Raw genomic sequence first — 25,861 nt, forward strand, 5'->3', positions numbered from 1 at the left:
GGCTAGATCTACAAAAATTAAAGATTTCCAGGTGCAGGTAGTTCAGCTTGGAGTTCTGTCAAGTTTGGTTTCAACCCTGTTCCTGACAAGCCATCAGAAATGAAATGCCACCATTCCTTTAGTTCCTGCCCCACCCCAACCACACGAAACAGGAAGTGCCTAGCTCTCCCTTCGTGCTTAACTAACACAATTATGGGAGAGTGCAGTGTAGATCTCTTCAGTCCAGGTCCAATACTTACCTGGTCAGCCACATCTGTGCACCCGCCTGCCTCGATGAGTGCCCGGGACACATCCTCAGAGCCACCAAGGGCTGCGTAGTGGAGGCAGCTCAGCTTTTTCTGGAGAGAAACAGGCATCAGGGCACTATTCCAAGGATCTCTCATGTGACAGGCACCAAGACTCATATTCCACTCAAGTCTCATGGCAGTCTCAAGTCTCATCGGCGATTTGCCCAGGCCAAGTGGCTGGGAAAGAGCCCACTGTAGCCCTTACTACAATACCTAAGCCATGGAGAAACCAAGAGCAGAACCCAGGATGACTGGCTTAAAGCCTCTATTCACAGAACATTCAGGAGTCTGACTGACATGACTCAGTAGCTAGGGAGGCCACCGATCTCAGGAGGGCTGGCTACCTGGGTGAGGGCATTGACGTTGCTCCCAGCACTGAGGAGAAGCCTCACACAGTCGTTGTGGGTCCCTTTGGCAGCTGCATGCAAAGCAGTCAGACCCTCCTGAAACACACAGGGAAAGGGATGGAGACTGCAGAAGCCGAAGCCAGACTCGGAGTTAAGGGCACATACCTCTGCTCTGACCCCTGGAGTTCTCGCCTACTAGTGAAGACAAAGGGCTTGCTTACCTGTGGTTTCTGAGCCTACACTGATGGTCTCACTGTGTGGAATGCACGTGACATGCTGACCTCATCAACACCTCTGTCCATGTTCTCCTTGACCTTTAACCCATCTCACCCTCATAATCTAGTCCCTCCTATGTCCTATGTCAAAATTACCTCTGACCATCCAGACAGTGGCAACTTCTCATGGTTTGTTTGTTTAGTGTGTGTGTGTGTGTGTGTTGTGTGTGTATGTGTGTGTGTTTTGAGACAGGGTAAGCCTTGGCTGTCTTAGAACTTGTTCTATAGATCAGGCTGGCCTCAAATTCAGAGATCCACCTGCCTCTGCCTCCCAAGTGCTGGGATTAAAGGTGTATGCCACCAACGCTGTACTTCTTATGTTTTGACAACCCTGCTCAGCCAGGTCCCTGGGGCTGCTACTCACTTCCTCCTGGTGGGTGTCAGTGTGAGAACATGCCTGCCCTATGTCTCTACCAAGACAAAGTACACTGCACCACAGGCTGGGGGCTCCTCAAAGACAGAGCGCCAGCCAGCGTCTCATCGGTCTGTGTCCGCAGCTGCTGACGCACCATGTTCTGCTCTTCCAGGTCTAGCCCAATGTCCACAAGTCTCTGTAGCACTGATACATGGCCCTGGCTGGCAGCCAGGTGCAGGGCCGTGTTCCCCTCCTGCAGGAAGAAGACTGCTTGAAGGGCTCACAGATGACAGAGTCCCCAAATTTCAGTATGTCACAGAACCGCCACTAGAGTTGCGCTCCACCCCACACCCCACCCCGCTTATTTGACATTAAGTTAAGGCCCAGAGTTACAAAACAAGTCTGACCAGCTTCATGCCTGTCACTACCAAAAGCCACAAACAGGGCATTCTCAAGGCCCAAGTCCTGAACATACTCTTGGTCCTTATGATTCAAGACAGGAGGCATTACTTTAAAAATAAAGTCAGGTCTGGGGATGTAGCTCAGTTTGTAGAGTGCCCAGCATGCACAAAGCCCCTGATTCAATCGCCAGGACTACAAAAACCAGGCATGGCAATAAAAACCTATAAAAACCAGACAAGTCCCAGATCATTTTCTCATACTCATACATACTGAGCTTGAAGTCAGCCTGAACTATACAAGACTGCCTTAAAAAAAAAAAAAAAGTGGGGAGAGGGGGGAGTAGGGGAGAAAGAGAGAGAAAAAAAGAGAGATTTCATCTTGGGACACTCACACCCCACCAGCTGGCCCATATGCACTAACATGCCCACTAGAAGAACATCAGACACACGACACATTCTGGCCTTTAGGGGCCTTTCCCCCCAGCAGAACTCCAGTCAGAGGTAGACTGTAGGAGGCTGAAGAGATGGCCCAGAGGTTAAGAGCACTTGCTCTTCCAGAGGACCTGGGTTCAATTCCCAGCACCTATATGGTGGCTCACAACTGTCTGACACGTCTTCTCACCTCTGAAGTCACCAAGCCTGCACATGGCACACATATATTTAGGGAAAACATTCAAACACATAAAAAAAAAACCTGAAAAAGGCTAGGTGATGGTGGTACACACCTTAAAACCCAGTACTCAGGAGGCAGAGGCAGGCAGATCTCTGTGAGTTCCAGGACAGGCTCCAAAGCTACACAGAGAAACTCTGTCTCAAAAAAAAAAAAAAAAAAAAAAAAAAAAAAAAAAAAAAACCCAAAATCTGAAAAAGGGTAGGCTCTAGGATGTGCCAGGACCAAGAAGGTGCAGGGAGTGTTGCAGCCTGGTCAGGGGTTTTAGTGTGCCTATCAGTCACAGTACCTTGTCTTTGACACTATGGTCACATCCAGAGCCCACGAGGAAGTCCAGAGCATCCAGCTGTCCATGCTCAGCAGCTCTGTGAAATGCTGTTCTTCCCAGCTGACCAGACAGTGAGAGACGGTGAGTCTCCTCATGCTGTCAGTGCACACACCTACCCTGCCCGCTGGCCTGGGCTTTCCTCACCTCTCAGTACTTACAGCGGTCTCTCCTACCCCATTCCCCATGCCACTCAGCCCCAGGTTCTGAACAGCTGCCCCTCCTTCAGTGGCTCCCTGCTGCCATAAAGAGGGAGTCCTCGGGCTTGAGACATCTCCATGGGGACCCCCAGCCCCTTTGACTTCCCCTCTCATGAGTCCAGTTGGCCAGAAATCACACGCTCAGAACTATTTCCTGCCTTTCAAGTTCCAAGGATGCTTTCTACCCTTTCAATTACTCTTCCTCCCTAACTGCCCACTTCTCCAGGAAGCAGGAAACAGGCTCCTTTCTCTAACCTGTCTAGTCCTTGATGGAAGGGAGAGTCATCCATGTTCTGTTTTCATCCTGCCCGTCATGTACCTGCCATGTCCCCTCCAGGGACACTCAAGGTAGAATTCGGTTTTCCTAGCTGATCAAAGAATGCACTCCAGGTGTGCAGCATCCCTACTAGAGCCTGAGCCAATAGGACACATCCAATAGTGCCCCAACTAACAGTATACACCCAGTGAAGTCCTAGCCAATGGGAGAGTTAAATAGCTATGCATGGGTCTTACCTTGTCTGCATGGTCCAAGGCCACATCCTCCAGGTCTTCCATGACGAAGGCCAGCACAGACATGTGTCCTTTCTGAGCCGCACAGTGCAGTAAGGTCAGGCCATCCTGGAAACAAGCCCAAGGGGGCCCTTGGAGTCTGTGAAGGGCCCCTCCTCATATACTACCTGTCTCCCAGCACACAATGCTGTCAATGATAAACAGAGCCCATGCATGACCCTGCAAGGCAGCCAACAGTCAGAATGCCAGAAGCCAAAAGCCTGGCTCCATGCTCATCAGCTCTGGTTTGGGACCAGTTGCCTTCACCTCTCTGAGTCTGCATTTACACACAGACTGCTTCAGTGCAAGTCAGAAGAGTACAGGAAAAATATTATGTGTCTCTAGCTGGCCTGGAACTCACCATGTAGACCATGCTGGCCTCAAACTCAAAGAGATCCTCCTGCCTCTGCCTCCAGAGTGCTGGGATTAAAGGTTTTCATCACCATGTCATCAGACAGGAAACATTTTATAAACAGAAAAGTGATTCCAAATTGTAAGGTCACACAGCACTTGCAGTCCTAAGAACCTCCCACAGAGCAATATGTGAGAGTTCTAGGTGCCAACCTCCTTCGTACAGCTGCAAATGAAGAAGCCAAACAGGGCTGGAGAGATGGCTCAGCAGTTTAAAGCAGGCTTTTCTTCTAGAAGACCCAGGTTCAGTTCCCAGCACCCACATCAAATGGCTCACACATCCTTATTAACTCTAGTTCCAAGGGATCTGATATCCTCTGGCCTTAAATGCATGTGATTCCACTAATTCTCTCTCTCTCTCTCTCTCTCTCTCTCTCTCTCTCTCTCTCTCTCTCTCTCTCTCACACACACACACACACACACACACACACACACACACACACGTAAAAGTGCATAAAAAATGAAGCCAGCAACTGACTGGTCAGTGTAAGGTCACTAAGACCCAACCTCCCAGGAAGAACAAAGGCCAGTTGTACAATGCTGGATCTGAAGTCAAGAGGCCTTTGAGAGGGAGGTGGAGGTAGGAAGAGGTCTCTTGAGTGATACTTAAATGAAGGAGACTAGCAAAGGACAAATGACCCAGAACACCCACCCCTGTCTGCATTAAGGTTGGAGTCCTTGGAGCACTGTTTGCCTTTTTATTTATTTGTTTGTTTATTATAATTAATGAGTAACATTTTTAAATGATTTGTTTATTTTTATTTTGTGTTCATTGGTGTTTTGCCTGCATGCATATCTGTGCGAGGGTGTTGGATCCTGGAGTTACAGACAGTTGTGAGCTGCCATGTGGGTGCTGGGAATTAAAGTTGGGTCCTCTGGAAGAGCAGTCAGTGCTCTTAATCACTGAGCCATCTCTCTTGCCCCGGTTTGTATTTTTAAAAAATATTTCCAGAGATGGAGAGATGGCTCAGCAGTTAAGAGCACTTGTTGCTCTTGTAGAGGACCCAGGTTCCCAGTACCCACATGGTGGGTCATAGCCATTTATAACCCCAGAGGATCCAATAGGCACACATGTGGTACACATTCATTCATGCAGGCAAAACAGTCACACACATAAAGCAAAGATTTTTTAAGAAATGTGTGGGGGCTGGAGAGATGGCTCAGAGATTAAGAGCACTGACTGCTCTTCCAGAGGTCCTGAGTTCAATTCCCAGCAACCACATGGTGGCTCACAACCATACGTTATGAGATCTGGTGCCCTCTTCTGGTGTGCAGATATACATGGAAGCAGAATGTTGTATACATAATAAATAAATAAAATCTTAAAAAAAAAAACAAAGGAAGGAGAAAGAAAGAAAGAAAGAAAGAAAGAAAGAAAGAAAGAAAGAAAGAAAGAAATGTGTGTATACGTGTGCTCTGCTCCACCCTTCCTTCCGTCAAAGGCCAGAAGAGGGCATCAGATCCTCCTGGATCTGAAGTTACAGGTTTAGTATGAGCTTGGTTCAAGAAGTGCTAGAACCATGGAGCCATCTCTCGGGCCCCTGGAGCACTGTTTTTCAGTGCTCACCATCCACTGCTGCACCCTAAGAATCAGCAGAACACTGCTGGTCTACATTTTGATGGCCGTCAGTCAGATCTCAGTGAGTCTAAATTTTAGGTCTGTGGCTTTCAGTGTATGTAAACTCTAGTTAATGATAATCATGCTGAAGTATTTGGAGGGAAATAAATAGCTGCTTGAAATTTACATTGTACCATATGTATATATGGAATATATACATATATATGGAATATATATATTTCAAAAAGTGCATCAGTGAGAAATTAATCCAATTAAAAAATACTTTAGAAAAAGGCTAGGTATGACATATGACTATAGTCTTCCTCAATACTCAAGGGGGTGAGTGAGGAGGATCACTTGAGACCAGGAGTTAAGGGCTAGCCTGGGCAATGCAGCAAGATCCCCCTCTCAATAAACAGGCAAGACTAGACTCAAATTTGCTGTGCACCCAAGAATGACCTTGAACTTATTTTTTTTCATTTTTTTATTTTTATTTTTTAGACCTTGAACTTCTTATCCTTCTGCCTCCACCACCAGAGTGCCCACTATGCTTAATTTATGTGATATTGGGGATCAAACCCAGGGTCTTGTATTACTAGGAAAGTATTCTTTTTGTTTGTTTGTTTGTTTGTTTGTTTGTTTTTCGAGACAGGGTTTCTCTGTGTAGCTTTGGAGCCTATCCTGGCACTCGCTCTGGAAACCAGGCTGGCCTCGAACTCACAGAGATCCGCCCCAGGCCCGTTCTTACTATATTTTGTTGCCACATAGGAGTCCAGGCTGGCTGGTGACATGATCCCAGATGTCCCAACCCTCCCTGCAGAGGCTCCAGATGCACTACAGTCCAGTCAGCCCAAGCCTACTTATCGCATGGGTTAACCTGGGCAAAACCAGAGGGATGGAGCTATGAACAACATCAGCAAGGCACTGAGGAGGCAGAGGCAGGAGGATAACAAATTCAAGAACATGTAGGGTTATTAGTGAGCCCCTGCCTCAAATTGAAGAAAGAAAAGAATCCCAGGTACACTGTCTGACACCTATAATCAACTTAGGAGGCTGAAGCAGGGGGATTGCCTTGAGGCCACACTGTGGGTTCCAGGTGAGCCTGGGTAAGACCTTAGCCAAACAAGCAAAAGAAGACAAAAGGCGGGAGGTTAGAAGGGGGAAGGAGGAAATAAAGAAAAAGGGTCAGTCCTAGTTATTTTAACTAAAGTTCAGTTATACTAGCCACTAAACTTTAGAGTGTTTTTCAGGATGGTAAAATGGGAGATCTAAGTGGAATCCATCACTCAGAACTGTAATCCCCATATAACACACACACACACACACACACACACACACACACACACACACACACACACACACCACACCACCACCACCACCACCACCACCACCTCCAAGGCAAGGTTCATTCACAGCAATCTCTCTATGGTAAATCTATCAAGACAGCTACCAGGTTCCCCAGGACTATTTAGCCCTAGACAAGAGGACCTTGAGTTTGAATCTCAGTGTCTTCTCAAGGTGCTCTCCAGAAAACCCTCACTCAGGCTCAGATCCTATGACCCGTTGACACAGCAGCATCTTTGTGAGCACTGTCAGACATGCCGGCCACTGCTAAACTCCTTCCTGGTTTGTTTGCTTGTTTGTTTTACCTTTAACCTAGGGTCTCATGTGTATTAGGCGAGTGCTTTGCCACTGAGCCACGTCCTCAGCCTCTAGGTTCCCTCTGGCAATTGGTAAAGCCTATGAACCTTGCTCAGAGTATCATTTACTTAAATATATACAATAAATTACACAGGAAATGTTTAAATCAAGTATGCAGGCTTACAACTATACATTAGTTTCCTATTGCTGCTATAGCAAATCACTGTAAACCTCCTCGTGGTTCAAAACAACATCTAAACCTGGTGGTGGTGGTGGTGGTGGTGGTGGTGGTGGTGGTGGTGGTGGTGGTGGTGGTGGCGGCACACATCTTTAATGACAACACTCAGGAGGCAGAGACAGCACATCTCTGTCAGTTTGAGGCCTGCCTGATCTACAGAGTGAGTTCCAGGCCAGTCAGGGCTACCCTGTCTCAGAAACAAACCAGAAAAAAAAATAACAAACAAACAAACAAAACCAACATTGCCTGTCAGGTCCAAAAGAAACTTGGGACAAATGGCAAACTGTGCCACTTACTAGCACACCAAAGGCCTTGCTGACCTCCAGATTCTCTCAGCATTGCAAGTCCTGTTACAGAGTCCATGCTGGCATCCTGGCTCCTCTCAGCTCTTCTCATTCCACCCCCTACTCTAAACTCCTCCAACTCATGGGCTTCCCTTCCCCCAGCCTCTGATTGCTATATAACCCTGCCATTTCAGCCATGCACTCTTTGTGCTCTCTTGGCTTTTGGCTCTCTTGGTCCTCTTAGCTCTTTGCTTGTTGCACTCTCTCTCATTCTCTTTCTCTCTCTCTCTCTCTCTCTCTCTCTCTCTCTCTCTCTCTCTCTTCCTCTCTTGCTCTCCCTCTCTTCCTCTCTTGCTCTCCCTCTCTCTCTTCTCTCTGTCTACTGGCCATGTTTAGCCTACTACTTTATCTCCAGGCTCTGGCCTTTTCCAGATACCTCCAGAATCTACAATATCTACAATAAAAGCCTTCCCCTCAATCATACCTTGGAGCAGTCATGTCCTCACTTTACACATTTGCTGCTGAAACTCCCACTTTAAACATACTCTCTTTGTTTAGTTTGGTTCGTCTTGGATTTTAAGACAGGGGCTGAATGTGAAGCCCAAACTGGCTTAGAACTCTGATCTTCCTGTCTCTACTTCCACCGTGCTGGGATTACAGGAGGTATATACGCACCATCGTGTGTCCTGTCAGAGGTATTCACATGCAGTCCTGGGAATTAGAAATCTAAAATGAGGCCTGGATAGATGGCTCAGTGGGTATAGCCACTTGCAGCCTGACAATCTGAGTTTGATGAAGTACTACATGGTAGAAGAACACACACACACACACACACACACACACACACACACACACACACACACTGAATAAAAACAAACAAATAAATAAATAAAATTTTTTTAAAATTAAAGAATGACTAAAATGGGTGGGCAAGGGCACATTTCTTCTAGAGGCTTAGGGAGAAGGTTAGGTTAGGGTTACTGGAGTTCCAGATAATTATGAACTGCTATGTGGGTTCTGAGAATTGAACTCCAGCCTCAGCTTCCTTTTGCCCTCCCTTCTCTTTCCTGTGTGAAATCCTTTGATCACAAGAGGCCCATGTGGATAATGAGGGGGGAGGACCTTCCCATTTCAACATCTATAATCTTATTTGCAAAATTACTTTTGTCGTGTTAGATTCTGGGAGTTCACAGGTTGAGGTTAGGATATGGAGATATGGACATCTTTGAGGGGTGTTTGGCACCATAACAGGAAACTGATTTTGACTGGGGATGGAGCTCAGTGGGTAGTGCTAGCTTAGCATGCACAAAGCCCTGGGTTTTATTCCAGCTCAGAATAAACAAGGTGTGATGGCATCCCGGAACCTGGATGGTGGAGGCAAGAGGATCAAGGCCACCGCCTGCTACATAAGGAGTTCAAGGCCAGCCAGGGTGACTGGAATCCTAGTGGAGGGATTCCAGACACCAGATTTGTGGGACCCTGCTCCCTTAAGTCACTCACACACCAAGTACTGAGGTAGGCCAGATTCCTAAGGGGCCAGCACCCACCCAGCCTGCGGCATTACACCCACTAGTGTTCTTGCTACTCCCACCACCTTGAGGTAGGTAAGCTCACCACACCCCCCATATCCAAATGGGAAACTGGCTTGGGTGATAAAGCAATCCACCCAAGGTTTAAGAGTTTGTACTCAGGCTGGAGAGATGGCTCAGAGGTTAAGAGCACTGACTGCTCTTCCAGAGGTTCTGAGTTCAATTCCCAGCAACCACATGGTGGCTCACAACCATCTATAATGAGATCTGGTGCCCTCTTCCGGCCTGCAGGACATACACGCAGACAGAACATTGTATACATAATAAATAAAATCTTAAAAAAAGAGTTTGTACTCAGGGTTTTTTTCCACCTACCACCCCGAGGGTGAGGAGGGCAGAGCCTGGCAGGAGGCCTAAGGAAGACCTCCTGCTCTGTGCATCTTCTCAACTGCCCAGTGGGATGCTGGGCAGAACCCTGTCTGTAAATATGGAAATCAGCTGGCCAGAGAATTTCCACCCCGGAGCAGGGAGGGGGCCAACCAGATGAGAGACTATCTCCCAATGAAACATTCCCTCCCTTTCTCCACCCTAGGAGGGGCTTCTGAGAACTCAGCTCAGTGACCCCCACCCCCCGCAAGGTTCCAGAAGGCCAGGCACGCTGCCACAGACAGGAGCAGGTGGGAAATGGAGGGGAGAATAGGGAAGCAGAGGGGCTGAGGCTGCCAGCTGAGGCCTTACCTTGCTCTCCCAGTGGACCTTGGCCCCAGCGTTGACGAGAAGCTGCACAATCTGCAAGTGGCCGAACCAGGCAGACAGGAGAAGTGCATTCATCCCAAACTAGAGGAGAGGGCATGGGGAGGTGAGGAGAAGCAAAGGAGCGGCTGTGTCCACATGGCCAAACCATTCATCCATAGGTGCCACTCTGTCCAGACAGCCCCAGGCTGTAGGCACTTAAAACACCAGAAAGTTTTGCTGGCTTTTTAAAAAGATTTATTTATTTATTTTGTTTTATATGCATGGGGGTTTTGCCTGTATATGTGAAAGCACACCATATGTGTGTCTGCTGCCAGAGGAGGCCAGAAGAAGGTGACAGTTTCCCTGGAACTGGAGTTACAGATGGTTGTGAGCCACCATGTTCTGGTGGGTTCTGGGAATCAAACTTGGGTCCTCTGCAAGAGTAGCAAGTCCTCCAAACCACTGAGCCATCTCTGCAGGCCCAGTTTTGCTGTTTGTTGTTGTTGTTTTGTTGGTTGGTTGGTTGGTTTTTCAAGACAAGGTTTCTCTATAGCTTTGGAGCTGTCCTGGAACTCACTTTGTAGACCAAGCTGGCTTTGAACTCACAGAGATCCACCTGCCTCTGCCTCCAAGTGCTGAGATTAAAGGCGGGTGCCACCACCACCCAGCTAGTTTTGTTGCTTTTACAACAGAGGCTGATTTACTATTGGAAACTTTCTTTTGCTAGATGAAGCCTAAAATTAAAACAGCTGCCATCTACTCTCATTGCTACTTCAGTAGAAGGACCATTTAAAATAAAATAAAACATTTGGAGGCAACAGATCTCAGGTTTGCTTGGGGGTTTTGTTTGTTTGTTTGTTTTTGTTGTTGTTGTTTCTAGGTAGGTTCACATGTAGCCCAGGCTAGCCTCAAGCTATGTAGCTTGTATTTACTGTACGTGCTTGCAGTGGAGCACGTGTATAGATTGAAAGAGAACCCTGCACTTAGCTCTTTCCTTCTACCTTGTGGCTCCCGAGGACTGAATAATTGAGTTCAGGTTACCGGGCTGTACATACAGCAAGCACCTTTACCACCTAAGCCATCTCATCTGCCATTTAGTTGTTTGTTTATTATTCTGAGATAGGGTCTCTCTGTGTAACAGCCCTGGCTGGGTTAGAACGCACTATGTAGACCAGGTTGGCTTCAAACTCACAAAGATTGTCTGCCTCTGTCTCCTAAATGCTAGGATTAAAGGTGTGTGACACAATACCCATTGTTTTTTTAGTTAGTTTAGTTTAGTTTAAATTTAGTTTGGAGGCTAGGTGTGTAACTCAGTTGGTAAAGATCTTGCCTAGCATGTATGAGGTCCTGGCTGTGATCCCCAGCACCTCATAAACTGGGTGTGGTGGTGATACCTGTAGTCTCAGCACTTTAGAGCATCCAGGAAGAGGAGACAGCAGGAACAGAAGTTCAAGCTTGGGCTCCCTGAGACCTTCTCTCCATACATACTTTTTCCTTCCTTCCTCCCTCCCTCCCGCCCTATCTTCCTTCCTTTCTTTCCTTCCTTTCTTCCTCCTTTGCCCCCATGCTGAGGATAAAACCCAGGACCTCATGCAAGCTAGACAGTCACTCCACAGCTGAGCCACAACTCTAGTCCAAAGTATCTTTATTTTATTTATTTATTTATTTATTTATTTATTTATTTATTGGTTTTTTGAGACTGGGTTTCTCTTTGTAGCTCTGGATATCCTAGAACTTGCTCTGTAGACCAGACTGGCCTTGGACTCATAGAGATCCACCTGCCTCTGCCTCCCAAGGGTTGGGATTAAAGGTGTGGGCCACCACCACCTGGCTCTAAGTATCCATTTTTAAGAATGTCTGTGTCTCGGGAGGCAGAAGCAGGCGGATCTCTGTGAGTTCCAGGCCAGCCTGGTCTCGAAAAACCAAAAAAAAAAAAAAAAAAAGAATGTCTGTGTCAAATGGCACTGTCAGATTCAGCCCTTCTCCTAAACCTGTGGCAATTCTGTAGATCCTGTCTTTGGGGCTCCCTCCCTTTCAAGCAGAGTGACATCTAGTGATTTGCCCAATCTGTTCCAGGACAGTTTCTTAGCCAGTTCCTGTTCAGGGGCTGAGCAGGGTAGAGCCCCATGGTCTATCACAGGAGAGACCCTCTTCTTGGTACTTTCATTAAGCAGGCCATCATTGATCTACATGATTATTTGTTCTATGGCTTATCAGTCTCCCTTATCACATGGTATGGTGAAGGACTATAATGTTCCCTGGGCTGAAAGGCCATTGACAATACAGAGCACTTTCTTCCCCTGTCAGGGAAAATGGAATGGGTCCAGTATCACCAATCCCTAAGACTGACTTGGGCCCAGCCTGTATCTAAGCATCTGCATGTCAGCAGCAAGCTCACCAATGACGACTTGTTCACAGGTCAGACAGAATGAGGACACCCCTGCCCCTGAGACAAGAAGACAGGCAGACACATGCTCATGCGCACACGTGGGCACACACACACACACACACACACACACACACACACACACACACACACACACACACACCACACACCACACACACCTCCCTACCGAGTCCACGTCGTCCACAGCAGCCCCATGCTCCAAGAGCAGCCGCACAGCCTGCTTATGCCCAGCACCTGCAGCCCAGTGCAGGGCCACTCTGCCCACCTGCCAGGAGGAGAGGAAACTTGTCACTCCATCAGGCTGCCTGGCCTGCCCCCAGCACCATCCTATCAAGACAGCTGGCCTGCAGGGAGGAAAGGCTGTTGGTGGCTCTGGTGACCAGCTGGCTGGGGATCCAGCCCTTCTTGGGGTCTCTTTTCCCTGATATGGTACAGCCAAAAAAAATATTATAGGATACACTGACTGGGCCCATCTGTCCCTGCCTGAAACTTCATAGCTCCTCACTGTTCTTGGGGCAAACGCCTAAGCCTGAGCCTACAAGGCCCTGTGTGGCCTGGCACTGCCCCCCATTGCTTCTCAGAGGGGACAGATGGTTTCCAGCTCCAAATCTTCCTTCCTACTGGGAAGCCACATGTGATCTAAGACAGCTCTCAATGTCCCCAAGGGAAACAGAGTGTCTGGTTCTTTACTCACAATGAGCAGAAAGGGCCAGACTGTCTGGCTCACTGTCCACCACCCTGGGAGTTCATCCTGGTTTCTGGCCCTCGGTCCATCTGAGCAGGCTGGGCCACCAGCCTCCTCTGTATGGTCCACTTCTCTACTGTCTCAGTTCATGAGAGGCAGTAAGGGAAAACACTGCTTGTCACTGTAATCGTGGATGCCAGTTCTCTCTTCTCGGGGCTTCTGGCACACCATTCCCTCTACCTGAAACACTGCCCTTCACCTCACTCCATGGAAGCTTTCTGAGATACCTCCAGGTGGGACAACGGCCCTTGGATTCCTCCCTTTGTTTATGGGACAGTTTATCACCATGGGAATGAGACAGAGTGTTGTCTTTGCTCCCCCACCAGACTCCATGACGGCTGGGACCACTGCTGTCATGGTTTCTGCTCTGTTCTCAGTACCTAGCATATGGTATGCTCTTCATAAATTCTTAGTGAATGAATGAATAAGCCAGTGTTCATGAGAGAATACACTTAATGAATGAATGAATACATCAATGAGTGTGTGTGTAAATATGATTAGTGGATGGGTGGATAGATGGATGAACAAACAGACAAAGCACTGCCATCCTACTAGGCCATGCTTCCCTTCAGGTACTTACTTGTTCAGGAACTGAGACCAAAGTTTCAGTCACCAACCACATGCTGTGTGACCTAAAGTGACCTACCTCTGCCCCACTGCACCTGCCTTGAACTATACACAGGGCCAATACTTCCTACTCTCCTCACCTCTCCAGGACTGAATGACAGCCACGAAAAAAAACTGGCTGATGAGTGCTCTGAAAACCAGCACAGCAAACACACTCACAGTTCTTGTTACTATTCCCACACCTCCAAAGTTGGCTCTGAAGATTGAAGAGAGGGGCCACCCTGCATCCAGTGCCTGCTAATCATGCCTTAGGATAGCATCCAAGAAGTTCCTCAGAGACAGAAGTTCTGAGTAAGAGAGGGGCCACCCTGCATGGTAGGTAGGCCTGTCTTCAATGTCCACTTAAAAGATGCAACTTCTTTCTCTATCCTCTTCCCCAGCAGTGCCGTGGACCCTACTTTTCTGCCTGCCTGGCCCCTCGTGGTCCCCAGAATCCTGCCCACATGCACCTCCCCACCTTTGTCTCTTAGATGGGCCTTCCCATCTAAGTCTGAGGTCTGGACTTGCCAAAGCCTGGCTTGGAATCCTGACCCTTAGGCCAGCTCCTGCAACAAAGACAGAGCACGCCCCGCCCCCCCCCCAGCCCATCCTCACCACGGCCCAAGTCCATGCACACAAACAACACACCTCTTCTGGCACAGTGACTTGTCCCACTGGATGGCAGCACCATAGGGTACTCATACTTACATGGTTTCTAGCCCTGACGTTAACCCTCTTCTCAAACAACTCCTTCATCCTCCCCACCTGATTCCAGCGAGAGGCCTCATGGAGCTGTCTCTCCAGGGGAAGCACTGGGGAGAAAGTGGGATTTGGGATGAGAAGAAGGAACCCCACACCGTTAGGGATGCATTTGGGGAAGGATGGAATTCATTCCCGCTGGAGTCAGTGTCCACCTTTGCTAAGAAGACAGTGAGGACTTAGCATGCCACCCAGGGGAAGGGTCTCCCATTTTTAGACATTTCTATTCTTCATTTTTCCATCTCTTCCCCCCTTGCCCCTAAATCCTAACCCTTTCACCTTCACAGCAGGGACCCACTCTCCTTTGTCTGGTTGGAAGGCTTCCCCTCTCTGTATTCTCTCTCCTTCCTCAAAGCTCCTCCAGGTAAAGGGAGGAGGCTTGGCTAAAGTGCTTACCTTTATAGGGAAAAGTGACCACAAGAGTTCAGATCCCTAGAGTCCAATTTTTAAAAAGGGATTGGCAGGATGGGTCAGAGGGTAGAGTTACGAAGCCTGATCCCAGGACCTACATGGTAGAAGGAGGACATTTTCTCCTGCAGGCTGCCCTTTGACACTCACATGAGCACCCTGGTACAAGCATACCTACACATCACAGAATAAATAAATAAAAATGTACTTCAAAGATGGGTCAGCAGGCAAAGAGCACTTACTGCTCCTTCAGAAGATCTGAGTTCAGTTCCCAACACCCATGTTGGGCAGCTCACAACTGCCGGTCACTCTAGCTTCAGGGGATCAATGCGCTCTTCCGGCCTCTGCAGGCACCCACCCATGCACACTCTCACACACATACACACAAAAGAAAACAAAGTCTGAAAAAGCGGGAGAGGTAGCGAGGTGGCTGGGATGGTAAAAACATTTGCCACCAAGCCTGACAGCTGGATCTCAATCCCCAAGACCCACATAGTGAAAGGAAAGAACTGACCTGGAACGTTGTCCTCTTGCTACCACAAGCACACCATGAGTGCCTGTGTGCGCGCACGCGCGCGCACGCGCGCGCGCGCGCGCACACACACACACACACACACACACACACCACAAATAAATAAATAAAGATAACTAAGCAAGGCACATGCCTTTAATCCCAGCACTCAGAGGCAGAGGCAGGCAAATGCAGGCAAAACTACAGCCTGGTCTACATAGTGAGCTCCAGGACAGTCAGGAATACACAGTGAGACTATGTCTCAAAAAAAAAAAAAAAAAAAAAAAAACCCAATCAATTAAAAAGCAAAACTCTTGACTAGGTGCAGACACCTTTAATCCCAGCACTCAGGAGGCAGAGGCAGGCGCATCTCTGTGAGTCTGAGGCCAGCCTGGTCTACTAAGTGAGTTCAGGCCAGCCTCCAAAGCCACAGAGAAACCCTGTCTCGAACCCCACCCCCCAAAAAAAAGTAAAAGTCTTAAAAGTAAGTAACACTTATGCTTATTGGAGCCCAGCACCTGTTTCTCATTCATCTGGACAGACAGTAACAGCTGGCTTCCACGTTTTGAACCCATTGGGCAGGATATGGGGATTTGAGCATGCACTCCTGGGTTCAGTGGTCTGGGCTCAGCCTGGGCAGCAAGGCTAAGAATCCTCAGAGGAGGCAATAGTACAGTCCTCTTTCCAAAGGGCTCCTAGGAGAGCTGATGGCCACAGGCATGCCTTCCACACATCTAGGGGGCCTGGGTACATTCTAAAAGATGTTCTGAAGTTCCTTATTCCACTCAGGGCTGGAGCTGACCACAGCACCTCTTTTCTAGGTCCTGCCTCCTCCTTTGATATTGTGTCTACACCCCAATTTTCTGAGCGAACGAGTCTTTAGGTTTTGAGGGGGTTGTTTTGTTTTTGTTTGTTGGTGGTGGTGGTGGCGGTGGTGATGGTGGTGGTGGTTGCCAGGGTTTCATGTAGCCCAGGCTGGCCTTGGACTCCCTATGTAGCCAAGGATGGAAGATGATGTTGAATTCCTGATCCTCCTGACACTACTTCCCCAGTACTAGGATTACAGATGTGCACCACCGTGTCTGATTTTACATGGCTTGTGAGATGGAACCCAAGGCCTTGTGCATATATTAAACAAGCATTCTATCTGCTGAACTGTGCCCCTATCCCGGATTCAGCATCTCTACATGTCTACCGTCATACGGTCATGTGATCTCATCCGGTCCCTCAGCTTTCTCGTCTGATAAATGGAAATGACAGTAGGCCTTGTCCACATGGTCGCAAAGGGAGAAGACGACCGGCCTGACCTGCCTCAAAGCCTGGCACACAAAGCAAGTTATTAACAAGGATCGCTGTCACACCTGACTTGCTGAGTCCCAGGTGTGTGGCCGCTTTGCCCTATGCCTGTGCAGCATTCTTCCAGAGCCACAGAGAAGCCCCGAGATCAAGGAGGCCACGTGAAGGGCCAGCCTCTCCCTGGGCTGCCCTTTGTGAACGCGGGGTCTCCCCACGGCCCTCGGGCCCCCACCGGGTCCACCCGCCCTCGGCACCGGAACTCACAACCGTGGGTCTCCCAAGCCAGCTCCTCCTCCATCCCGCTGCTCCGCTCGTGCAGGGCGCATGGCCGCCGGGGCAAGGAGTACGCGGAACCAGGAGCGCGCAGAGCAGGGGAGTGGGAGGCAGAGGTTCCGCATCTCTCTGTAGATCCTGCCCGCTGTCTGCGCAGCTGTGAGTCTGATCCGCACACCCATATCCCATCTACAGCTCCCATTCCCGCTGTGCATTTAAGCTGCTCTAGGTCCCCTGCCAGCAATTCCCCTGGGACCTTCTCAGCGTTGATGTCTCTACAGGCCCTCTGGACTCTTCAGACCCCACTACCCTACCAAGCCTGCAGACATAAGACAAGTGGTCAAATGTATTCACTATCAGAAAAAAAAAATCAGGTTACAACGACAATGGGGTATCCATCACGCAACTTGGATTGGCCAAAAGACAAAAGCAAACGAGAGGGAGAGAGAGAGAGAGAGAGAGGAGAGGAGAGGAGAGGAGAGGAGAGAGAGGAGAGGAGAGGAGAGGAGAGGAGAGGAGAGAGAGAGAGAGAGAGAGAGAGAGAGAGAGAGAGAGAGAGAGAGAGAGAGAGAGAGAGAGAGAGAGCTGGACGATGCCAGATGTCAAGGCAGAAAGTACAGCTGTCCCAGCCAGAGTGCTCTGCCGGTGGCAGCAGCCTGAGGCTGGCATTCTGGAATCCAGTCTGGCAGTAAGGGGGGAATACTTCTTAACCAGAAGGAAGAAAAAATAAATCAAAGCTAAACAAAAATCAATAAAATTAACGTTGTAAAAATTCCCCCAGCAAAATGAACCACCCTCTGTGCTGCCTAAGGGTCTAAGAAACTGCTATTCTTTCTGCATGGAACAGATCTTCCAATCCATTCCCCCTCAGCAGGCTAGTTCCTTGTCATTCTTTATGGAGACTAGCTGAAGTGTCATATTCCCAGCGTTAAGTGTGCCACCTACTTTATTTACGTCTCCACTTCACAGTAGCCTTTAATTGCTAGGACATGGTCACAATTTTATAATTCTGTGACTAGACCCACTGCTCCCCACTTTGAGTCCATTTCCCTGTAATTTCACACTTAAAAAGAAAAAAATGTTTTTTTTCCTCCTTTGTTTATCATTGTTGTTTGGTTGGTGTATTTTTTGTTTGTTTGTTTGTTTGAGACTAAATCTAGCTATGTTGTCCAGGTTGGTCTCCAACACATGGGCTCCTGTGATGTCCCGCTCAGCTTCCCTCCAGAATCAATCTCTAACCACCCTGCAAGATCCTGGGATGCTCTGGGGCCCATTGTGTTCCCCAGAAGCTCAGAAACACACTAACCAAAGCTTTTGAGCATGGCAGTATTTTGCTCCTTGAATTCTTTCGTTACCCCTCTTCCTTGCTTCTCCTTGTGCTGTTTCGTTCTCTGTTAGATGAACAGAAGGAGAAAAGGGAGGAGGATGAGGGGAAAGTGAAATTCAAATCTAGGAGATATTAGACTGGCCCACGGTGGGAGACCCGATACAGATGTTTGCAGTTTCACGTGTTCATGTGACGTTTGGACACCGTCTCCAGATGTCTCCGGATTTTAGTCCCACCAGCCCTTGCTGAAAGAGATGCTCTGACTGGTGGCATGTGACCAGAAGATTTATCCAAGCTCAAAAAGACTGCTCAGAATGGTCCTGGGGACCTCTCTCTAGAACAGATAAAGACAAAGGAATGGTTTGGGGTGTTGAGACGAGGTCTCTCTATGTGGAGGGATGACTTTTGCCCTGTCCTGCTACTTAGAAAAGATCAAATCTGCAGAAAAGATAAACGAATAGTGTCACATATTATCGTTTTTCCATATTGCAGATTTGAGGTTACTTTTAATTTAAAAAATATTTTATGTAAATAAGTATTTTCTCTGCGTGTAGGTATGTATGTGCACCATATGTATGCAGTTCCTGTGGAAGCCAGAGGGATAATACAGATTCCTGCCCATTCCCTACCCCCAAGTGAAGTTAGACAGTCGTGAGCTGCCATGCGGGTGATGGGACTGATGGTCCTGGGTCCTCTGCAAGAGCAGTAAATGCTCTAACTTGCTGAGCCATTTCTCCAGCTCCAGATCTGAGTTTTGTCTTGTTCTTTTGTTTTGGTTTGTTTTTGTTTTTTTTTCTTTTGGGTTTTTGTTTTATTTTATTTTTTGAGACAAGGTTTCTCTGTATTGTCTTGGAATTCCCTCTGTAGACCAGGCTGGCCTCAAACTCATAGAGATCCACCTGTCTCTGCCTCCTGTGTGTTGGGATCAAAGGCGTGCATCACCACAGCCCAACATATTTTTTTTATTATAGAAATTGACAAATGTGCAAAAAAATAGAGAACAAAACATGAACACACACAACCATCACCACACTTCAGCAAGTAACAGCTCAAGGACAACTTCCTTTTTCTCCTCCCAAGTTATCCTAAAGCAGTTTTTTTTAAAGATTTACTTTTATTATTTTTAATTGTGTGTAGATGGATGTGTGTGTGGTTATGTGGATGTAGGACCAGAGAGGTACCACATCCCCCGAGCTGAGTTACGGACAGCTATTCACCAGTTTCCATGGGTGCTGGGAACTGCAAGAGCCCCACTCATCCTTAGCCATCCAGCCCTCTCCCCAGCTCCCAGAACAGTCATTTTTATTTTGTTTTGTTTTATATTTGTTTTTGAGAAAGGGTCTCACTACATCTTGGGCTAGTCTGGAACTCACTATGCCATCCAGGCTGGCCTCAAACTTTTTTTTTTCTCCTGCTTCAGTCTCCTAAATTCTGGAATTACAGGCGGCAGATGTGTACCATCATATCCAGAAAATTAATAAGCACTTTTATTTGAAAGCCATTATCTATCTCTATGGACAAAATGTGTTTTAAAAAACAACCCTGGCCCTGGGCAGTGGTGTCACACGCCTTTAATCCCAGTGCTCAGGAGGCAGAGGCAGGAGGACCTCTATGAGTTCAAGGCCAGCCTGGTCTATAGAGTGAGTTCCAGGACAGCCAGAGCTACACAGAGAAACCCTGTCTCAAAAAACAAAACAAACAACAACAACAAAATCTAAGCATGGGGAACTGGAGAGATAGCTCAATGGTTAAGAACACTTGCTGATCTCCCAGAGGGCCTGGATTTGATTCCCAGGACCCACATGGCAGCTCCAGTTCCAGGGGGTCCAATGCCCTCTTCTGACCTCCTCCAGCATCAGGCATACTTGTAGTACACAGACATCCATGCAGGCAATGCATCCATACATAAAATAACAATGATAATAATCACAATACTATTTGCATCAGTAAAAATTATCAACCCTCATTTTTTTGTTTTGTTTTGTTTTTTTCCAGACAGGGTTTCTCTGTGTAGCCCTGGTTGTCCTGGAACTCGTTCTGTAGACCAGGCAGGCCTCAGAGATCCGCCTGCCTCTGCCTCCTAGTGTGCCACCACTACCCAGCAGTCCTCATTCCTCAAGTCAGGAAATATCCACTCCATGTTCATTTTCCCAGCTCTCTTATATGTGCAGATTTACTTGTGTGTATTTTTGTGTGTGCTTCAGTTTATCTGAATAGCATGAAATTCGTTAATCTTTTTTTCCTTAATTAGATTTTGTTCTTTCCTAATTTATTTTTGATATATTTTTAAAACATTTTTATTTGTGTGTGTGTGTGTGTGTGTGTGTCTGTGTGTGTGTGTGTGTGTGTGTGTGTGTGTGTGTGTGTGTGTGTGTACAGGTACCCACAGAGGCCAGAAAGAACGTCAGATCCCTTGGGCTGGACTTACATACAGTCAGTTGTGAGCTTCCTGACATGGGTACTTGGAACTGACCTCAGATCATCTGCATGAGCAGTACTAGCTCTTAACCACAGAGTCATCTTTCCAGCCCCTTAGTTTTTATTTTTAGAACAAGTCTCACGGGATAGCCCAGGCTTCTCTGGAATTCACTATGTGGTCAAGGTTGGCCTCAGATTCACAGCAACCCTCCTGCCTTAACTTCCCTCGTGCTGGATTTACAGGTATGGATTACCATCCTTGGTTCTTTATTTTCTTATGTGTATGAATGCATGGGTACTTGTATGTGGTTCTGGGAACTAAACCTAGGGTCCCCAGGTTTACCTAGGCAAGCACTCTATGTCTATGGCTTCTTAAATTTTTTTATTTTCTTTTCGTTTAAAAAAATTTATTTTGCCAGGCAGTGATGGCACATGCCTTTAATCCTAGCACTTGGGAGGCAGAGACAGGCGGATCTCAGTAAGTTCAAGGCCAGCTTGGTCTACAGCAAGAGTTCCAGGACAGGTTCCAAAGCAATACAGAGAAACCCTATTTTGAAAAACAATCAAAAAATTAAATTTGAGGTGGTGGTACATACCTTTATCCCCAACACTCAGGAGGCAGAGGCATGTGAATCTCTGTGAGTTCCAGAACAGCCAGGTCTACACAGAGAAACCCTGTCTTGAAAAAAAACCAAAAAAATAAAAATTAAGCGAAAAATTTGTGTGTATGTGTAGGTGTCTGTGTGTGATGTATGTGGGTGACTTTGAAGACCAAATGAGGGAACCAGTAACTGAACTCATATGGTCTACAAGAGCAGTACATGTCTTAACTGCTAAGCCATCTCTTCAGCCCTCCACCTTTACAATTATATTAAAATTATATTAAGTATATATATTTGAGACATCATCTCACTGTGCAGCCCTGGCAGCCCTGGAACTGGCTGTGTAAACCAAACTGGCCTAGAACTCACAGATGTGGAACTCCATTGCCTCTGCTTGCCCTCAGTACAGGGATTAAAAGTGTGGGCCACCACAACTGCCTAAAATATATTTTAGCTAACACATGGTAGCTGTATGAATTTACAAGGCACACTGTAACTCTTCACTAGACTTATACAGCATGTCATGGTCTGGCAAATACCTCACCTCAGACACTAATTTTGTGTGTGTGCTAAAAATGTTCAAAATTCCATCTGTTAGCTATTTTGACATTTTCAGTTTATTTATGGAAAACATAGTTGTCCTTCTGTGCTACAGAACATTATGATTCATGCCTTCCACCTGATACATGTGTGTACACATGTGTAATCCTAGCACTCAGGATGCAGAGGTTAGGCTGGGCACCATAGCAAGTTCCGGGTCCAGCTACATAGTAAGACCCTACTTCTAATGGCATGAGGATCACAGGTTTTAGGCCAGCCTGGGCTACATAGTGAGATCCTGTCTCAAAAAGACAAGGGCTGGGGTATAGCTTAGTGGAGCACTTGCCTAGCATGTGCAAGCTCATGCCTCAGTACTGCAAAAGCAAAACAACAAAATCTTGATGGACGAACAGTCACAGGAGTTACAAGAGAAGGTTATGAGCTCAACAAGCAGGTTTCAGCATAGTTCAGTCAGGATGGAAGGACCTCAAAGAACAAGTGAATGGCAGAGCCAGGAACTGTTGCTCTCCGTTTGGTTGTTGCTGTCTATGTCCCTTGTTGAACCCACATTTTCATAGGCTTCTTCACAGATAGATTCATTTGTGCTTCACGGTGAAGACAGAAGCAAAGGCCATCCACACAGGCAACTGACTTGTCTGTGTTCTTCTGTCTTTTTACATGATTATGTCTACTGTTTTGCCTTGATTTATAAGCAAAACCTACAAAAATAAATGTTTTGTGGTTTATCTAAAAAATAATACAGAAAATATTACTGTTATTTTTGGTGAATAAAATCAATTTTGTACAGTTTATTTCAATCTAATAAAATGTGAATTTTGTTTTTAAAAAAAGACCCTGCTTCTAATAAATAAATAAATGCCCCTATCAAACCACACTCCTGTGCCCATTAACCATCTTCTTTTGTACTTCCCTCTCCATGTTCTTTCTAGACTGTAGGAGCCACCATTTTTGACCCTACTTTAAAACCAACGTTATCTCTTCTACATGAATGCAAGAACACGTCATATTTGCCTTCCTTTGCCTGATTTATCTCCATGTGCTTTAGATTTTTTCCTGACCCCACCAGCTCACCCCCAGTGCTTGGGACCGAACCCAGGGCTCATACATAGTGGTCAAATGCTCTGCCACTGAGCTATGTCCCCAACTCTTGCTTTCCTTACCCCAGCCTCCCTGTTGTATGTTAAAGACATTGAGCCTTTTGTCCTATAGACAATCCAACAATGTAGCTCTGTCTCTGTCAGTCCTTTTCCATGGTGTCACTTGCTGTGTTCCCCCTGTGTGTTCCTTAACTTGGTGGCTGGTGGCCCAATCACAAGGCTTGGTGGTATTTGGGGAGTTTTCACAGAAGCAAACTGGCATTCCAACACATATTTCCTACATTTCGTTTTTTGGTTTTTTTGTTTGTTTGTTTGTTTGTTTGAGACAGGTTCTCCTGTAGCTGAGGTTGGCCTTAAACTCCCTATGTAACCTGAAGATGAAGATGAACTTGAACTCCTAATCCTCCTGCCTCTGGCCACTAAATGCTGAGATTCCAGGTGTGTACCACAATGCCCAGTTTCTGTAATGCTGGAAAGGAGATCAAATCCAGGACTTCCTGCATGCCAGGCAAGTGCTCTACCAACTGAGCTAAATCTCAACCCTTTGTTTCATTTTTTTTTTAATGATTCATTTATTTGTTTTTGACACGGGGTCTCTCTATATAGCCCTGGATATCCTGGAACTCACAATGTAGACCAGGCTGGCCTCGAACCACCAGCTTCTGCCTCCTGAGAGCTGGGATTAAAGGCTTGCACCACCATGCCCAGTTTTTTTGTTTTACTTTGGAGATAAGAGCTCTCTAGGAAGCCCAGGCTAACTCAAACTCAAGATCCCCCCCAGTCTCAGCCTCTCAAGGGCCAGAATTCAATGGTGCAGTTCCATGAGGAGTCCTAGATACTTCGGAATCGTAATTATATTTGTCCTGACATAGACTATCTACATGTTTCAGAGCTGAGTTTCTGTTTTGTTTTGGAGACAGAGCTTAACTGTATAACTTTCTAAAAGGTGTCGGCCTCCGCTGTGATGAGGAATAAAGAGGCAATGCACAGCTTCAGGTTTGTTCTGCCTTCTTTCTTTGGATCCACATCCAGTTTTACTTCCAAGGAGAGGACACTGTTGACCCACGGTCACCTCGGGTCATCACAATCTCAGCTAAAAGTCAGAAGTACTGGTTACCTGCTGACATCCCCGAGACCACCCTGGGAGAATGCCCCTTTCCAGGAGACGGATATAGTTCTCTGAGTCAGTGACCACTGAGTCTGTCTCCAGCCTCAAGCCTCCTTTAGTAACACTCCCTGGCTGTATCCACAACAGCGTGAGGCCAGGCCGGATAAAGAGTACCCAACCTCACAACCTAAAGGTGATTCTGATTTCCCCAACTGACACAGTAACCGCTTTTGTGGCCTCCCATTATAGTATTATAGAACACAGAATAAATCCCGTATTCTACCTTTCATAAATATAGAAGCAGCTGAAGACGTAGCTTGGCTGTTGAATTCTTGTCTAGGGTGCACAAAGCCTTGGCGCCCAACACCCACATAAAGGCGTGAACCCTTGGGCGGGATCTTGACCAGAACTGCTGGGAGCGATTGGAACTCAGCGCAGCGGGGCGGAGCCGGCTAGGCCCGCTGAAGCTCAGGTCCTGGACACAAGGGGGAGCCAGAGGCAGCATAGCGGTGCTGCGGTCCTCAAAACTAATAAGACAGTGACTCAGGCCACAGGGACACGAGGAGGGAGAAGCATGGGATCAACTGGCGAAGGAGGAGACTTCGGTGGAAGTCAGAGGACAACTAAAAGGAATTCGTTTTTTTCTTTCTACTGTATGTGTCTTGGGATTGAACACAGGTCTTCAGGCTTGGAAACAGCAATACCCTTATCTGCTGGTCTTGTTTTTTTGTTTTTAATAGGGCCTCATGTAGCCCAGGCTGACCTCTATTTCAATATGTAGCCAAGTATGGCATCAAAATTCTGGTCCCCTTGCCTCTACCTTTGATTGTAACAAGGCCTGAGATTACAGACCTGGGTTTTGTGAGTGCTGGAAACTGAACCCAGGATTTCATCTAAAATACCCAAACTTCCTCCCTAATCCTGGGTTGGTTTTTTTGTTTAGTCTTCCTTTCTTTCCTTCCTTCCTTTCTGATACTGACGAGCAAGAGGGAAAGAGATGCTTGCCTGGAAAATGGATGAGATGACAAACACATATACCTAATTTGAAAATACACTTAAAATAAAAATTGAAAAATAAATTAGGGCTTGGAGAGATGGTGCAGTGATTAAGAAGCACTTACGGCTCTTACAGAAGACCAGGGTTAGTTTCCAGTAAGCATGAGGTCTCACAACTGTCTGTAACTCCATTTCCAAGAAATTCAACATCCTACTGTGGCCCCTGTGGAAACCAGGCATCCGTATGCTACAAATACATACATGTATGTATGGAGAAATCCTGTTTAGAGATACTGCTGACCATGCCTACTTGGGGCTGGTAACAGGTGCCACTGACCACGATCGATTGGGCATGGTCAGAGTGACAGAACAAGGGTTTAAGTAGTTGGGAGGCATGCATGTGGGCCCTTTTTTCTCTCTTCCCCCTGGCTGAGCAGACTAGGAGGCATCTTGTGAGTCACGCCTGCTCCAGTGCAAACCTGGTCACTGACTCCCTTTAGTGAGTACTTTCTTAATAAACTATCTGTTGTCTATCTACTTCTAGACTCCATTGTGTAGACCTCATTACATGCAGGCAAACACTCAGACTTTAATTTTTAAAACTAAAACATAAATCTTAAAATAATAATGCTAAGCGGTGTGGTGGTGGCGCACACCTGTAGTCCCACCACTCGGGAGGCAGAGGCAGGTGGATCTCTGTGAGTTCAAGGCCAGCCTAATCTTCAAAGCAAGTTCTAGGACAGGCACCAAAGCTACACAGAGAAACCCTGTCTCGAAAAACCAATAATAATAATAATAATAATAATAATAATAATAATACCTGTACTGACTAGTTTTATGTCAACGTGACACAAGCTAGAGTCACCAAAAAAGGAAAGAGCCTCGACTGAGAAAATGCTTTCAATGATCAGGCTGTAGGCAAGCCTATAGGGCATTTTCTTT

The 25,861-nt window shown here is 46.9% G+C and overlaps 1 protein-coding gene and 1 long non-coding RNA gene across 2 annotated transcripts in view; both read right to left on the minus strand.

Annotated features, from left to right (window-relative positions):
- Positions 1–14,371, minus strand: part of Ankdd1a (ankyrin repeat and death domain containing 1A) — a 24,701-nt gene extending 10,330 nt beyond the window's left edge. The window contains exons 1-8 of the mRNA XM_035443777.1: positions 14,272–14,371; positions 12,379–12,477; positions 9,809–9,907; positions 3,374–3,478; positions 2,625–2,723; positions 1,419–1,517; positions 632–730; positions 240–338 (exon numbers count right to left, since the gene is read on the minus strand). Coding sequence (XP_035299668.1) covers positions 240–338; positions 632–730; positions 1,419–1,517; positions 2,625–2,723; positions 3,374–3,478; positions 9,809–9,907; positions 12,379–12,477; positions 14,272–14,319 — 747 coding nt within the window. The 5' untranslated portion in view covers positions 14,320–14,371. The remainder of the gene's footprint in view (positions 1–239; positions 339–631; positions 731–1,418; positions 1,518–2,624; positions 2,724–3,373; positions 3,479–9,808; positions 9,908–12,378; positions 12,478–14,271) is intronic.
- Positions 14,372–21,751: 7,380 nt separating this feature from the next.
- Positions 21,752–24,400, minus strand: LOC118238780. Its single transcript, XR_004769877.1, has 2 exons — positions 24,207–24,400; positions 21,752–22,444 (listed from the first exon to the last, which is right to left on the minus strand). It is a non-coding gene; the product is annotated as an uncharacterized LOC118238780 (long non-coding RNA).
- Positions 24,401–25,861: the final 1,461 nt, after the last annotated feature.

Source organism: Cricetulus griseus, chromosome 4 (assembly GCF_003668045.3).
Source record: "Cricetulus griseus strain 17A/GY chromosome 4, alternate assembly CriGri-PICRH-1.0, whole genome shotgun sequence".
In the NCBI taxonomy this organism is placed as follows: Eukaryota; Metazoa; Chordata; class Mammalia; order Rodentia; family Cricetidae; genus Cricetulus; species Cricetulus griseus.